Below are 17,651 nucleotides of genomic sequence, written 5' to 3'. Positions count from 1 at the left end.
TTATTTTATGTTATGAACTGGTCAGGGGATTTTGAAGGTAACACATATTATGTAGCCTTTTGATGCTTGAAGTGTGCATTTGATTTTCAAACTTCAAATTTTTTGGACTATTTTATGGTTTGTATTTGAAATGTATTTGAAATAACTTGCATAACAGAAAAAAATGTTTTAACTTTGTGTGCATGCTACTATAATATACAGCATGTCAAAAACAAATAAGTAAAAACGTCAAAATGGTGCCACTTTTCGTGGCTTAGTGGTTAGCACGTTTGCTTTGCACCTGTGGGGTTGGGGGTTTGATTCCTGCCTCCACCCCGTGTGCGTAGAGCTTGCATGTTCTCCCTCTGGGGTTTCCTCCTGGTACTCTGGTTTCCTCCCCAAGTCCAAAGACATGCATTGTAGGCTGAATGGCATCTCTAAATTGTCTGGAATGGGTGTCTGTGGTGGGTTGGCACCCCGTCCAGGGTGTCCCCCACCTTGTGCCCTAAGTCCCCGGGATAGGCTCCAGGCTCGCCACGACCCTGTGTAGAATAAGTGTTACAGAAAATGGACGGATGGATGGATAATTTACTGTTGAGTTCTAAAAGCTTTAAGTAGGCCTGTAAACAATGTCATGTCAGGAAATTTCAGGAATAAAATGCTATCTGACTCCAATAAATATCAAAAATATTATTGAAAACATTTAAATAATGAAGTCAACATATGTTCATATCCATGATTCCATGATTCCATGATTTTTTATTTTTTTTGCATTAAGTTTGAGACGCCCTGCTGTAGACACTCACTTTAAGCCACTTAAATAACCTTTAGCATCCCAACACCCAAAACTAACTAGTAACTGTTCAGTTTTAACAATATTAGTAGGCTACCGTAAATACTGTGCAATTTTAACAATATTGATAGGCTACCCTAGATACTGTTCAGTTTTAACAATATTAATAGGCTACCGTAAATACTGCGCAATTGTAACAATATTAATAGGCTACTGCAGATAATTTATGTTTGTGTTTATTGTTCTAATATTGCACGTAAGGGTTTCATTGCCTATTGCACACTGTATTCTACTTGAGCACGTGACAGTAAAACTTGCAGCCTACTTATCTTTGTATGCGGTTTGGAACGAAACCGCAGATTTCCCGCTTCAGCGTTTTAAACGGTTCGACGCGCGTGAAAGGGGCGTGGTTTTCCCACTGCCTCCGTGTGCGTGCGTGTGTGTGTGTGCGCGCGCGTGTGTGTGTGTGTGTGTGTGTGTGTGTGTGGAGTAAAGCAGAGCAGATGAATAGCTGTTGTAAGAAGCTCTGAGGCGGAGGGAGCTTTGAATCCCATTCACTGACACTGTTAAGGCGAGGTCACACACGCACCGAGTTTGCGGGGGAACAGGAAGAAAAGCGCCATATCTGGATATAATTCTGCATTCTCTCTCTCTCTCTTTCTCTCTCTCTCTCTCTGTCTCTGTGTCTTTTTTCCTTCGAACGGAACACATGTTGGATCTATGTTAACGCGCGGAATCGTACAGCTCCATAAGAAGGAATGCATCTTTTCCTCGTTAAACTGATTGGTGTGATTTCGCTGATTGCTCTGACACATGGTAAGACGCCACACATGCCTGTTGCTGTTATTCCCAAAGTGTAATAAATAAATAAATAAATAAATAAATATGTGAAAAATGAATCTTTAACTGACCACGATTATGGAGTGTGGATTAAAAAATATCCAAGTATCAATAGAAACCCACTTGTTGCACTCAGGATGAAAGTCATTCAGCAGTGGTGTTGATTTTGAAACGCTTTAAAAATGGACTATAATAAAGTTCCAGTGGGGTGGAATGCACCTGTATAAATCTATAAAATATAAAGCATATGTAGCACTTCATATAGACGCTGAGCATCAGGTGAGTCAGTGTAAACCACATAACGGTTCCTGCGCGCGCTCCTTCACTAAAACTTCATACTGTAGGCTACAGCAGACACATAACTATTATACTGTGTAGCGCTTTGCTCGGTAATATCATATTAATAACTTATTAATAACTTAATAACTAATAACTTAACAACTAATAATTTACTAGTCATTAAGCTTATTAAAACAGTACCTGTTGAGGGTTACTGTGTAACTTCGTTTACGCGTAATGGCGTTTCTCAACTTTTAGCCGTAAACAAAAGAATTAGCAAGTACACAGCTAATGTGAGTGTAAATATGTACACTCTCAGAAAAAAGGTACTAAACTGTACCTTTGCTTATCGTACCGTTGCTCATGGTACCTTTATGTACCTTTTGCGTCTTTCATTTGAAATGTAGATATTGTGTACCTTTTAAAAGATTTACCGTAATTACCTTTTAGAGTAAACCTTTAAAGGTACTTTACATACATTTCTCTTGGCAGTAGATACATACTATACAAGAGTACAAAACAGTTCCCTTTTTCTGAGAGTGTAGATAGATAAATAGATAGATAGAGAGATAGACAGTTATATAGATAGATAGTCAGTCAGTAAAGCTACTTTAGCACAGTTAGGTAAAGTTTCACAGAAATGGTTTAGCAGGTCTGTGTTAACAACCAAAAATAGCCTCATTCTGGAGAGCAGCTGAAGGCTGAAGAAGGACTAGAGCAATGCTGTGTTCAGGCTCTCCTGCCACCAAACATCTCTTTAAGGTGTTAGGAGTCACACTTTTGCCCCATCCCTTTTTCTCTCCCTGGGCTTCGAGCCATGGCATTTTGGTTTCTCTCCAACACGCTGAAAGCTTTCATTTACTTATAAATGAAAATTCGTTGGAACTGGGGGGAAAACAAATATCGTCATTACTTTTGTCTCCTTTCTCTTAACCAAGCTTGGGAATTTGGCATGTATCTGAAATTTTGTATTTGTACCAGTTTGGGCAGGGACTCTTATTTTCTTACTGACATTCTTGTACTTGCAGGTCTGAAATGTTCTGAGAAATGCCAAAACGGAGGTACGTGCGTGGCTACTGCAGATGGAAGAGGAGAATGCAAGTGAGTATGAATCTCAACAAGTGTTTAAAACATGAGCACAAAGCCAGTTGTATCGCACCACTACTGGACCTCTTGTTTGATGTTTTCAATGACTGGACTTGCTGAATTATGTTGTTAGTTTGATAGTAAATTAATTTTTTACACTCTTAGGAAAAATAGTACTAAATTGTACCTTTCCTTTTCACTGGGGTTGTATCATTTTTTTGTACTTCTAATATGCACCTTTCAACTAAAAACATGGATATAGTGTACCTTTAAAATGATTTAAAGTGTACTGTTATTACAGTAATTAGTTTATAGGGTAAAACTTTAAAGGTACACTACATACGTCTTTGTAGGTCATACTAAAAGTAGAAAAAGTGTACACCATCCCAGAGACAAGGAATAATACAGTTTAGCGCCCTTTTTTCTGAGACTGTACCCTGGCAATCAGAAAAAAAATGTCATGGCATGCCTAAATATCACTTTTTTAACCAAGGCCCTAGCCCTTCTAAAACACCATGTTTTTGTAATGCCTATGCACGTTCTCGAGGAGAAAACATGGTCTACACTAGCCAATGAACGGGATGATGGTGATGATGTTGATGAAGGGAGGGGAATTTGGCTTTCTCTTGTCTTGCTGTGTGTGCCTCTTCTCTAATAGAAGTCTCAGAGACGCTCTAAGCCCCAAATCTTGTTTCTCTTTTCTTTTATGAAACGACAGCTGGGGTTTGCCAGAAACTCAGCATCCATTGTTCTCCCATCTAGATTAATTCTGTGTGACTAATCTGTGTCAGGCTTCCCAGAATGCCTATAGCCCCCCCCGACGCGCCCCTGTCCCCGCTTGGGTGTTTTGTCCCATTTTGAATGCCTATTCTTTGATTTATATTAGAGGGACAGATGGCAGCAGAGTGTAATTGGACTGGATGTTTTCATAATTGGCAACAATTGGGTAGACGAATATAAAAAGCAAACCGCCCTAGAGCACATACCTTCACTCTCCTGATTAGAATGAGGGAAAAAAAAGTTGTTATGAAATCGCGGCTGGCTGTGAGTTGATTTCTTACTGGGGCTAACTTTTGATTGTTTTTCCTATCTGTGCACAATTGAGATACAAACGTGGGCTTGAGTTTCAGGGAGTTTGGCCGGGTGCAGCAGTGTCTTCTTTCTCGTTATCAGCAAGTTATCAGCGTGACTGGTTTGAAATAGGGACTGCGGCAATGTTTGTGGCCTCCTTTAGAGGGCAGTTCTCTCACGGGGCCATGCTGGCGTGGGGCCACGTCTTAATTCTGTCTGGCAGCCTCCCTGCCGCAGTTGAGCTACAAAGCGACCATTGTGGCCGGATACCCTCAGACTCCTCTAATTAAGCATGGAGATAGGATGAGGGCCGCTCCTCCCGCCCTGAGATGCTTGGTTACCATGTCCGCTGCCTTTTGTGTATTAGTGGACTGCAGAGAGTGGACAGGCCTCTGGGCCTGCAGCGTGTCTGTCCAGCCCTCGCAAGCAGCAGGTTCACAGGTCAGTTTTGACCACCCCATGCTGCTATCAAATGACTCCATTGTGTATGCCCTGAAAATGCTTGGGGACAGTCATTACGCTCGTAGCATTTGGTTTAGCTTTGTGCGGGCAAGTGCATGTTTGTTGGAATTTGACATAGAAAGTTTGACTTTGCTGTAGTGGTGGGTCCCATATGAGAATAATGAAACGAAAGCAGAGAGGCAGTTAGTATTATGCTAATGTGAGGCCTTTGATTTGACAGCATGTGCATACTTGTTTTATAAAACTAACCACATTCAAACATTTGGTAAGTTCTGACAGTATTTAAACATGTGATTTTGCTTATTTCCCCCCTGAGAGCCTGTATGGTGTGTGTGACAAATTGTTCTGACACTTGCTTAAAGGGGTCATTATAGCTATTTGCACATTCATGAATAGACTGGAAAACAGTACAGGGATGAGGGTTTGCTAATGGCTGTTTTTATCATACAATTTACTTATGAGCATCTTTTTGCTGCATTTTCTGGACAAAAACAACTTTGTGAAGCTTAGAAACTAACTGTGGTCCTACAGATGCTTTTTTGTAACAGCTTCTTTTCTCTGGAAAACCCAACATTTTTGTCAGTGCTGTAAGATGAGGTGTCTTTCAGCCAGTATTATACCACAATGTAGAGATGTAGGGGTCATACTTTACGAACTGCCAGGAATGCCACGGCCACAAAGCTGGTGCTCAGTATCTGGTGCTTAGAGAGGCAGCGCTATCTCAGAAGCCTGGACAAAGCCAAATGTCTGCCTTGCTGAGAGTAATAGAAAGCAGCTACGAGAGCTGGATTCTACAGCATCGGACAAGGGAGAAATGGCTGGACCAAACGAGCTTAGTATCCGACAAGGAGATGAAAGACGCGGGCCTTCAAAGGGATGTAGAAGAGTTGATGAACCTCAACTTGTTGAGCACCTGACACCTCAAAAAGCTAACCAGGCTTCTGCTCTACAAAACTATGAGCTTTGTTCAGCAAAAATGAAGTGTAGATCCAGCTGCAAAGACTGGCTGAGGGATAATGTATTTATAAGGCTGGTGGATCCACTGCACAACAGTCATCACTTCTGAACCTCTACTGATAAAGCCATTTTAAAGTTTTGCGCTTCCTGTTTGAGAATAAATAAAAGTTCTTGTGATGAACTGATGCTTGGAAGTGTGGAATCAGGTCATATTTTATTCAGTGCTTTTTTTTTTCATTCATAGGGCTAAAAAATATAAACCAGGCACTGAGTTTTCTTAATTTACATTTATTTCTAATTTCTCCACAAAACATCTGACTCAAGATTTGATCAGCACTTATCAAATATGAGGTTTTCTAAACATTAATTTTATTATAACGTCATTGTTGAAGCTATATAGCTTTCTGAGAGCAAATAACAAAAATGCCCATGCCTTGAACTTGACCAACAGAAACTCACACACAGAAAAATTTGAAAACAGCTGAGTCATAGAAAAAACATGTATTTAAATAGGATATAAATATATGCAAACATTTTTCAGTTGGTTAAAATTTTTTAAGTCTAGACCTATCTGTGCATGACAGAATATCATGGAACAAGTATTTAAATACAAAGGCATTATCACATGATCAATAGCTCAGCTGACAGGCCTAATAGAGCATTACATTGTTAGTCAACAGCATCTGTAAATTGGTAAATGGTCCAATTACTCTCTAACAACAATATTTCTATTATGTAAACCATAATACTCTTCCAGACATAATAACAGGATAGATTGGTGCCACATCAGTCACTACAACCACAAATATAAAAAAAATACAATAAGCCTCCACGTGGCACTGTAGTGTTCAGTAAAATAGCGTTCTAAGTCGCTTTATAATAATCAGTAATAACAGCTCTGTACCATATTCTGGGGACATACAATTTCTTAATTTTTACAGCTTCCTGCAAATTTCTTTTTTTTTTCCCTCCATTTTTCTACCAATTCCCACCCACGAGCCAGCTCTCTCCTATCAGCTAGCAACCGGAAAGGGTGAAGGCTAACATATGCTTCCTGTGAAACACGTAAAGCCAGCCAACTCCCTTTATTCTAACCGCTGCTCATGTTTCCTCACAGGGCAGAATAACACACTCGGAGGAAAGCACTATCTGCCCTCTTCCGCATACATGAGCTCACAGATGCCCACGATTGGCTAGTGTTGATGTGATTGATAGGGATGAGAGAGTATTCCATCCCTCTCACCCAGAAAGCAGGGACAATTTTTCTCTTTTGGATTCTGGATATGGATGGGATAGTTGGAATTCAAACTCCCAATCTCCCAACGATAAGGCTTTCGCTTTTCTGTTCCACCACTTGGGAGCACACAAATAATTTTTAAACCTATAAAGTTTATGTTTATGTTTTACATTGTTGAGAACATCAGTGTCACAGTGGTTCAGCATGTAGTGTTGCTACCTTTATCCTGAGCTCAGGTTACTGCCTGAGCAGAGTTTTGCCTGCACTTCCTGTGTCTGCGTTGATGTCCTGTAGGCTTGGGACGGCTGACGATAGTATCGGGAATCGCCAACAGATTCCAACTCGCATGATGGATCAAGTTGGACGATTTAAATGTCTGTCAGAAAAAGTGGTTTCTGCCACTTTAAGATTGATAAAAATAGATTGCTTTGTATTTCATAATATAAGTTTCCTTTTGCCTGTTTTGTATCCTGTACGAACCTTAATAATCAGCTGTCTGACTTTGGACAAACAAACCATCTTTCTTCGATGCATCTTAGCTTCCATTGTCCGTGCTCGCCAAACAGATAAAGACACGTATGCCTTCGCTCGCAAAACATGAATGGGGTTTTAAATTAAGAAAATGAAACAGCATGTTGTTTATCAGGACTGCTTTGTCATACAAGAATTCATTGTTCACCACAGAGCACATGCATGTGTATTTAAACTGACTAAAAGCTAATGCTAGCAATTGCAGCTACAGCCAGCTGGTAAACATGGTATGGTATTTTTTCTGTTGTAGTAACGTGTACACCTCATATTATACGTCTTGCCACGCCCACTTCTTTTCCCCTTCAAAGCCACAGGCGATGCTATCATCAATCTGCGATAGTTGGGGGGCATGATAGGACGTTGGCATGTTGCACATGATTTCACAAGCCTAGTTTCCTCTGGCTTCTCCGGTTTCCTCCCACCTCTTCTCCCACGGGATAGGCTCCTGCTCCCCCACAGCCCTGTCCAGGTAAAGCAGTTTCTGAAGATAAATGAATGAAGATTAATGAATGATTGAGCACATGGCTTATATTACTGATTCCAAAAATTGAACAGTTGTGTGTATGGAGAGTCATGTTATGGTGTTTGACATTTCATAAGCAATTGACATGAACCTTTGACACCAAGCTTGATATATTTCATCTGTACACACTGTTTAAAGGGCAAGCGTGTAAGCAGCTGTAAAAATACATGTCTGTATGTCTTTAACTTGAAAATATGTTTGTTTTATGTAGCTGAACAAAGGTGACTTTCAAGTATTGGCATGTGTGGGTAAGCAATCAAAGCAGTCACTATTTTGGTGCATGGCCATCTATGATAAGTACTGTATGAAAGCAACCTCTTGTCTTTGCTCCGATGCTTCAATGCAAGCTTTGTTTACAGGGTCAAGGATGAGTTCCTCTGTGCTCCCCTCTGCATTCAAATACAGGAAATGGACTTCCAGAGCCAGGGAGGACTAGAAGGTCGAGCCTATTAACATATCACTAGAGAAAGCTAATGTCTTAAAAGAGGCACTAGTGTCAGAATCACTTAGCATATACGTTATATGTAAATTTTTGTGTCTTGATGAATAAATGTGATAAAAATGGTCACGCTTACATTGTGTTCTGTGGAACATTTGATCACACGTTCTCAAAGAGCCAAGTGTGGTGGATCAAGTTCTGTATGCACAGCTGGGCAAGCAAAAAAAAAAATAAAATCAGCCTTGTTTTTATTTGATGCTTTTGACCTGAGCCATCTGTCTGTGGAACATTGCATTACAAGCGATCACTATCAAGGTATTCATGCTGCTAGGTACCACACAATACATATCTACTGTCTGTGGTTTAAGCCATTCTGCTGTAGCAGTGGCAGCTGCCTCAAAAAAATACCACACACTGTTTCACAATGCTGTGACGCTATGTGTAAAGGAATTGCTGCATTTTGGAAATAAAGTCTTCTTGCTAAATGTCCAATGCAGTTATATGTCCAAGATGTTTGTGAAGGACATGTGAGAACAGTAATGTAGTTCCCTGACTTCCAAAACCCCCAGGAGCAGCACTTATTAGGTCAGTATAGAATTTCTAATGCCTGCTTCTTGCTTTGTCCCTGGAGTTGCTGGCCTTTCCCATGGGGTCCTACAGTAATAGGGATAAATAAACATGTCACTAATGAATACCAACAAATGTGGTCTTAGAAGATCAGGCATCCCGTAGTGATTACAGAGCGAGGCAGGGAAGCCCAAGGCCATCGTTTCCTAAAGATCAGACAAGGTGTTTAGATACCCGACTGCAGGAAATGAGGGTTTGAAGAGGGCTAGACAAGTACCAAGCTAAAAGTGTTGTTCTAGTCTTGCTTTAAGGCATGAAAATTCCAGGTCAATGAAAATGGTACCACCACAACCAATAGCACATATCAACATTTGCAGTGTTTATCAGTGCTGATGAAGAAACTGACTGAACTTTGAGCAGTTTTGTTAAGCATGACATTTCAAAAGCAACACATTTCCTCCCTATACAAAAGGAGGAGTTCAGCCATGAAAGGAAATCAGAGTTAGAGTTTAACTCCATGTGTGAGACAGAGCCTCCTCCACTGTACGACCTCATGATGGCAGATGGCAGATTGGGCTGTGGGGGGAGGAAACCCCCCTGTATCTCATCTGGTTAAGAGGTCAGGTGTCAGCAAAACATCTGCTCTAGCCTGACCGCACATTGCAGCACTGGCAAAGACCTGTTGTCATGGGCTACGGGTGGCCACATAGAAAAGGAATCCCATCATAGCCCAGAAGACAAAGATTTCTATTTAGTGCATAGTAAAGATTGAATAACATTAGTAGGGTCACTGTCTGGCCAAGTAGTGCCAAATAAATCATGTCTGTTTACACCATGTCTGAGCTGATGAGTTTGTTTTGTTATTATGAAAAACTTATGTGTATGATTTGTGTGCAACCACAGCTATTTTCCATTACGCTGAGAGTTATATGACCTGTTAGAATACAGTTTGAATGCCTTTGGTTCTCTAACCCGAACCATATTCTCTCTTAGTGTGCTTCACTGTCTCTCAAAGACAGATTTTGTTCTGACAACTTATTTGTCAAGCTTTTGCCAAGTTAAAGAACAAACTGCCAAAAATTTCTCCTCATCTCTTCTGTATGCTTCCATTTACGTGTACATAATTAAAAGAATTCATAAGGGGATGACTATGTGCTTTATGTATTTTGACTTTTTCAATTCCTGTGAGGCGTGGAATTGTTTGCCAGGCTGGGCAAGCACCAGTGGGGTTTTCAAAGCTGGTGTGATTTTTCACTGGGCTCTGCGAAGTGCGGCTGCCAGCAGTCTCCACTGAGAAGTGCTGTCAGGGATGGGGACGCAGGATGGGGCAAATTTTTAGTGTAAACGGTTACATTCCTCACTCACCAGACTCCTCCCCTCAGACTGTCTGCAAAATCCCTTAAACCAGCCGTAATATCTTTCATTTCAGAAATGCTAGGACTGTTTGTTTTGTAGAACAATCCTGTTTTCTAAAACTCTTGACAAAGAAATTTATTAAACTATGATCTTTCTTATAAAGCTGACTACAAGAGCAGAATCCCAAACTGAGGATTTTGGAAGAGTAATGTCATCCATGATATTAGTGGGATGTCCAAAGTAGTGGCATGATCTCCCAATACCTAAACACCTCAGACAAGTCTACTTCTTATATTAACCTGTTATCCAACTTGACATGGTTGGTAAGTTTGTTTAGTATCAGGTTAAAACTGGGAAAGAATTAAATCTTTGACTTTGGCTACCAGTTATAGCTTCACATTTGTCTCTCCAATATATCCATCATAACATGGCTGTTGAGTTTTTGGTCAAGGATAGTAACCCCTGTCCACATTGCCAAATGATTTTTAAAGTGGTGATGAGAACAAGAGACTTTAGGGAGGCTAGAGATGGCACGAGTAGCAAATATGGAAGCTCCCTATGGGGAGTACTCCCTCGCCAAGACTGGTGACGGCAAATTGGCGGGAATGAGTTTAAAATGGCAAGCCCAGGATCTGATTGAAGTGAAAATGAGTGAAGGAGAGAGAAGGCAGGCAGGGGAGGGAAAGAAGAGGTTTGATAGCTGAAGGCTTACTCAGAGGGGATGCAGGCGACCAAACCGCGTTCAGCCTGACTCTTGAATGGCGGCCGGAACAATGGCCCTTCTCATGGAGCCTTTCAGCAGGGACACTATTCAGGGACTTTCAGCCTCAGCCGCCATATTCCAGGAGGGAAGTGGAGAGTGGGGGAGTGTACCAGGACCAGCAGCTGTCGTGCTCTCATTAACATGCGCACCTGCTCCCGAAGGCAGCTTCAGAAGGCCTGAGCATACTCTACCATGCAGGCTCCTGAGCACAGACCACCACTGTCCCTTATACGATTGACAGCTTAAGGGCCTTGATTAAGGATTTAACAGTGTCATCATGGTGGAAATGGGATTTGAACTCCTAAACTTCCATTCAATAGCACAAAGCATTAAGCAATGCGACACCTTGACTACTTATGTTAGTAAGTATGGTACAAAAATATCATAGTAACCATGGTATGATCATGATTTTCATTTGCATCAAAAACCATGGTTTTATAACAGTAGCCTTCCTGTAGGTGTGGGGGAACTGACAGTGGGACAACGACAGGAAAGGTAGTAGAAGCAGACGGAGAGCAGTTCTCACTATGCTTTTAATGGGTCTCCCATACTTGGTTTTCTATCCCCTGTGTTTTCTGTTCCTCGTTAACGTTATTCACCATCCTAATCCTGGTCGAGAAACAGTAAAAGCACCACCTCTCCCTCCAGGCTAGAGGCCCTGTTGTGATCAGAGACCAAACCACTGGGAATTTGTACTGCCTGCCCCCAGGCTCGAAAGACAACGCTTAGCTTTTCACCAGTGGTGTGGTTTCAATGTTAGCGAAAGGTTGTTTCAACATTGGTGTAGTAAGGAAAAGCACCCTCTTTGTGTCACCCAGGAAAATCAGACAAATGCGTATGCCTAAGCCAGCCCCTGTTACGAAGTCTGTTTGGCTCTTTTTTTTTTTTTTTTTTAGTCTTTGCTGTTCGTTCCCTTTATGCCCCTAGCTCTTGATTGATGCTGGGATGAGCTTCTACTGTAGAAGAATACACACTATTGAGGAGGTGGAAGGGGGCTTTGAAGTCCTGATAATGTTAGCCCAGGGTTCAAAGACTCTGGTATAGGCTCTGCCTTGTTCATTGAGTGAATGGATGGTAGAAAAAAGCTGAGGCATGCAGAAATTTCCTACTAAGAGATGATGATTGGTGCTTTTCATGCAACAGTTTCAAACAGGATTAGAAGTACAAGCCTGAATTTACAATTAGCTGAGTGGAATCCCATTATATTAAAAATTTCTTTCTTTTTTAAATCTGTGTTTCAGTGTTGAGATTTTTATGGTTGTTTTTTCCATCTCTACTTGACAATTTATAGATTCAGATTGGTACACTGATGCTGAAATAACTGTGATGGTTTATTGATGTGGTCCAGAATGCCAAACAGTTGAATGAATTTTGGTTTGCTTATTAAATAAAATACATATCAGATGTGTGAATCCACAGCACAAGTATACAAATGTCTTGTGGTTTGTATTTCATGGTCCCGTGTTATTTTTATTATATCAAGGCTTTGTTTTAGTGTGTGTGTGTGTGTGTGTGTGTGTGTGTGTGAAATAGCAACCTCAGTGCCCATCAACCATTTTGGTTTTAACCTCAGTGGCCATGTAATCATTTTTTTTTTCCTTTTTGTGGTCATTTGGGGCTGCCTTCACAGCCACTGTTAGAAGTGTACATTTAACGTCATACAGATTTTTTTAGACAACATAATTATCTGTTTGCTATCACATTACAATTTTACAATAGTTGGATTAATAGTTGGTTATGATCAGTTGGCAAGTACCAATTTGAAAATAATGCTAAAAATCACTGAAAGAATAAAAAGCAAAAACAGCGTTGGTCATGTCATCCATTAACTATGTTTAAATCTTATAGAATTTATCAACCAAGCATCTTTGTCACTGTTTAGCTGACATGTGTTTTTTTTTTTTTTAAGGTGTCCTGACAAATATTTGGGCCCGGCTTGTCAGTTATCCAACCCTTGCCTGCCGAATCCTTGCTTGAATGGAGGCATTTGCCAGCCAAATATCCGTGACAACAAAGTGGACTACGTCTGCCGTTGTCCATTGGGTTACATGGACCCACGATGCCTCACTCCCACTGACAACCCATGCAGAAGCTCCCCATGTGGAAATGGAGGGACGTGTGAGCTGACCAGTGTCCACACTTTCAAGTGCAAATGTCCTCCAGGCTGGTCTGGTAAGAATGTGTTATTATCTAAATGATACATTTTCTCACAGTAAATCCCTAATCTCCATATCAGGCAGTCGAGGGAGTATGACATCTACTGATAACGTACTATTCCATTTTTACAGGTAAAAACTGCCAGCAGGCTGACCCTTGTGCCTCAAACCCTTGTGCCAATGGAGGCCAGTGCAGCCCATTTGATTCTCATTACATCTGCACCTGCACATCCTTCTTCTCAGGCGAGACTTGCAAACAAGATGTTAATGAGTGTGCTAATATCCCATCTCCCTGCAAGAACGGCGGTCTGTGCGTGAACGAAGTGGGCACCTATCGCTGCAACTGCCCAGCCGAGTACACGGGGAAACACTGTGAGACTCTGTACCAACCCTGCAACCCATCACCATGCCATCATGGAGGGACCTGCGTCCAGATCGGAGACACAAACTACGAGTGTTCCTGTCTGCCAGGTAGGAAAGCATGATCTTATTTATGTGTTGGTAATTTCTTTATTAACTAGCCAAGGGCACTAGAAGCTAACTGTCCATTTGCAGTGTTAGCTTTTTTTGGTTACTTTGTATTAATTGTGGGCAAGACAAATGATAGCAGCCTGCTGTCACTGTCAAACACTGAGACTAGAGATTTATAAGAGCTAACTGGCCTTTGTAATCACATTGTAGTGTCAGTGTTTCCCACCAGTGTGGGACTTTGGGTAGGCTAGCGCTCACAACATGTCCTCTCATCAGCATGAGGTAAGCCCACCCTGTGTGTGTGAACTGGTCAGCAGGAAAGTATTAGCACTTATCATGAGGAAGTGTCTGAAGGTCAGTATCCTCATGGTGTTGTCTCTGGATTAAGAGAACGTGGAAACATGGGTCTTACACACATACTTAGAAACTCATACAGTTTCCCTCAAGATGGCCAAACTACACAGCATATTAGATCCCAATAGATAGTTAAGTAAGAGGGCATGTTTTTTTCTGTCTGGATTTATTATTATTAGTTTATGTACAAACAAAAGTGCAAGAACTGAAAATGCAAACTGTAAATGAACTTGTGGTTGAAGAACATCATTCTCAGAGTTCTCCAATCTTTCTGCATTTCTCCTGTCTACTTCTTGTGGAAGGTGTTTATGTGCATATCTCTTATCCTTTTCCCTGTAGCTCTGTCACTGTTGTCCTTATCAGTTGTCCAATAAAGCAAACCTAAGATTGATGGTGAAATTGGGCAAAAAAATCCAGGTGTACACCTAATTAAAAATGGGCTTAGTATAAAGCCATGCAGTACTAAAAATGATAGTGAAAGTAGGTAGCATGCAGGCTTTATCCTCCTCACTCAATTCATCCAGAATCCCTAAAATAAGTAACAAATTCTGTGCTTAGGATTAAAAATATATTTTCTCATATATTACTGATATGAGGATAAAAGGAAAACAGTAAACAGGAATGTTTCATAACTGCTGTTAAAGTCAAAGGAAACTGTGGTTATTGTCAGTTGACTCTGTTGTCGCTGGGGTCTCTGACTTGAGACCTGGCACTGCCATTCTTCCCAGAAGAAGAAAACGGTTGACAACAAGCCTGTTAACCACACTTTTAGTATGTAACAGTAGGTTTCACAAACACTGTATCCCTTTATTAAGACAGTGTATCCCTTTGTTAACAGTTATTAGAAAGATACCAGAAATATTCAACTTCCAACAAATATTCATTACAAAAAAAAGTTAGAAACTTCGACTGTTTGAATTTCATCTTTTCTTCCACTAGTTGAGTAAATAAGCAACATTCATCTTCGCAGGTTTCAGCGGTCAAAATTGTGAGGAGAACATTGATGACTGTCCAGACCATCGTTGCCTTAATGGAGGAACCTGTGTAGACGGGGTGAACACTTATAACTGCCAATGCAAACCGGAATGGACAGGTAAGAATTCTATACATTTATTGTGCTGCATTTTATTCTGTGACAAAAAATACATTTTTAAAGAGCCACAATCACAAATTGTCTTTAGCTTGCTAACTTTGGTTGGATTTATTTAGCATGTGTATCATGGGTCTTCTGGGTCTTGTGTTCCCTGATAGGTCAGTTCTGTACCGAAGATGTGAACGAGTGTGACCTGATGCCCAACTCCTGTCAGAATGGTGGCACTTGCCTCAACACTCAGGGTGGATACAACTGCGTGTGTGTGAATGGCTGGTCAGGTGATGACTGCAGCAAGAATATTGACGATTGTGTTGATGCTGCCTGCCACCCAGGATCAACTTGTCATGATCGCGTAGCGTCCTTTTTTTGTGAATGCCCACCTGGACGCACAGGTCTGTATTTTTATACTTGTAGACTAAAGATTTTTACTTTGCGATCATTTGTAGAATATGGTGGAACCAGGAGTAACCTGACATTTATTTTTCTTTATATATCACTATGACTAGGTGGGTTGAAATTTTCTTTTTTAATAAAATGGGGTTGTAGGTGCATGTACATTTTTAGGTATACACCACTGTTATTAACCATCTAATTTACCTCTAATCCAGGTTTGCTGTGTCACTTGGATGATGCTTGTATTAGTAACCCATGTCAGAAAGGCTCGAACTGTGACACCAACCCAGTCAATGGCAAGGCTATCTGTACCTGTCCTACAGGCTACTTTGGCTTAGCCTGTGATCAGGATGTCGATGAATGCTCTTTGGGTAATCACTTTAACACTTTTTAGAGATAAATATTCTACATTCAAGAACTTCTAAGCTGAGATGGCTGGTATAAATGGGTTAGCAGGGCTAAGTCCCCCTGTCTTTCAAAGATAAAAATAATAATCGTTTTGTTATCGAGCTGTTGATAGATATTAGATTTTATCCCTCACATCTAATATCAAGACCAGCCGTCATTGCTTATGTAAATTTCACATTATGTTAGCTTATAGCCTTTTTGTTGTTTTTCTATAGGTTCAAACCCATGTGAGCATGCTGGGAAATGTCTGAACACCAAAGGCTCTTTCCAGTGTAAGTGTCTTCAGGGCTATGTGGGGGCTCGCTGCGAACTCGACGTCAACGAGTGCATGTCCAGTCCATGCCAGAATGATGCTACCTGCCTGGACCAAATCGGAGGCTTCCATTGCATCTGCATGGCAGGTAAAGAAACAAACTCTCAGTGTATACATGGTAAGATGAACAGTGACACACACGTAGTAGTTCAGGATACTGTATGTTTTTTGTGTGCCTAATGATGTCAGTGCATTATAATGTCTAATAATGATTTTTGGCTGATTTTTTATATGTTTATATTCAGTTTATATGTCTTCTGATGCATTAGAAAGAGAAAATAAACTGATCACATCACTAAGCCATGTTGAATTCTCTGGCTAAAATTGAAGAACATCTCTCCGTGCTAATTGACAGGATACGAGGGAGTCTTTTGCGAGATCAATACAGATGAGTGTGCTAGCATGCCCTGTCTCAACAATGGGAAGTGCATCGACAAGATCAACAACTACCAGTGCGAGTGCCCCAAAGGTAAGCACGAGGGGGCCATTCAACCCCTGGACAGCAGAGAGAGGGGAAATCTAATCCTGCCCTCAGGCTGGCTTAGCTGGCTCCAGCCAAATTGCTAAAAAAATCCATATAGAAAGATTCTGAAAAGTTATCTGTTTCTACTAAGTTTCCAGACTTGCACTTAAAAGGAAAATTTCACCATGTAACTTTATCAGAGTGAGTAAGTTTAAGTGAAAGTATGTTTGTATGTCACCGAGTAACACTGAAGTATTCCAGTTAGATCCCATAATCAGGTATAAGGTTCATTCATGCATTGCTGTTTGAACTTGGAATATCCAACTTTCCCTCCAAAGGATTTATCTTACTTTTATTTTGTTCCTTCATCCCAAATGAAGTGGAAGTAATTTTGGTTATAAAGTAGCAGGCATGTCGTAAAAGCAGATCAGAGGATTATTGTACAGAAAGCCGACCACTTCTTGTAGAGTGGAATGCATTTGTAATACAAAGAAATTCATGCATAAATACTGGGGTAATAAAGGTACGCTGCTAGGATTCTGTGATGAGGGGATGAGGGGCCTGTGGCGTCTCTCTGAGCAATGTCTTGAGCAAAGTGATTGGGAGTTGTGAGGTATGGTAAGCTGGGGAACGAAGTCCAGGCCACTCTACTCCGTCTTCAGATGCAAATTAGAGGACTGTTCAGAATGCAGGGCAGGGTTGCTTTTGAATGGCATACATAGCGAGACCATGGTAACCACAATAGAGCTTTTTGAAATGTGCCATTTTAGAGGCCTGGAGGAAATCCCTGTTGGATTGTTAGGTAGCGCTGGAACACTACGACAAAGGAATTTCCACTGGGATGATCACTGGTGCTGTTTACATTACAGCAGATGGCTAATTCTAATTTCAACAATTGCAGTATTCAGGTACTTTAAATATAACTTAAGGGTTTTTTTAAACCAGAAGCTGTGCACAGACTGTACGTTTGAGGTAGCTATAACTTGCCTGCTGGTTGATCCTAAATGATGAGCTAACTGAATAGTGAAAGGTTATAGGTGGCAGAGATCTTTTTGGCGGTGCAGAAGCAGAGAGGGGGCCAAGGCAGGATGAGAGAATGCACATTGTGATGGAAAAG

At 40.9% G+C, this 17,651-nt stretch overlaps 1 protein-coding gene across 1 annotated transcript in view; it reads left to right on the top strand.

Moving 5' to 3' along the window:
- The first annotated feature begins 1,260 nt into the window (after window positions 1-1,260).
- notch1b (notch receptor 1b) overlaps window positions 1,261-17,651 on the top strand; it is a 39,431-nt gene continuing 23,040 nt past the window's right edge. Inside the window, exons 1-9 of the mRNA XM_053228898.1 lie at window positions 1,261-1,588; window positions 2,920-2,992; window positions 12,793-13,055; window positions 13,172-13,510; window positions 14,835-14,957; window positions 15,116-15,349; window positions 15,566-15,721; window positions 15,974-16,159; window positions 16,427-16,540. Coding sequence (XP_053084873.1) covers window positions 1,531-1,588; window positions 2,920-2,992; window positions 12,793-13,055; window positions 13,172-13,510; window positions 14,835-14,957; window positions 15,116-15,349; window positions 15,566-15,721; window positions 15,974-16,159; window positions 16,427-16,540 — 1,546 coding nt within the window. The 5' untranslated portion in view covers window positions 1,261-1,530. The remainder of the gene's footprint in view (window positions 1,589-2,919; window positions 2,993-12,792; window positions 13,056-13,171; window positions 13,511-14,834; window positions 14,958-15,115; window positions 15,350-15,565; window positions 15,722-15,973; window positions 16,160-16,426; window positions 16,541-17,651) is intronic.

The sequence above is a fragment of the Pangasianodon hypophthalmus genome, chromosome 24 (genome assembly GCF_027358585.1).
Source record: "Pangasianodon hypophthalmus isolate fPanHyp1 chromosome 24, fPanHyp1.pri, whole genome shotgun sequence".
Classification (NCBI taxonomy): domain Eukaryota; kingdom Metazoa; phylum Chordata; class Actinopteri; order Siluriformes; family Pangasiidae; genus Pangasianodon; species Pangasianodon hypophthalmus.
Note: the sequence above shows the minus strand (reverse complement) of the source record. Positions and strands in the feature narration are given on the sequence as shown.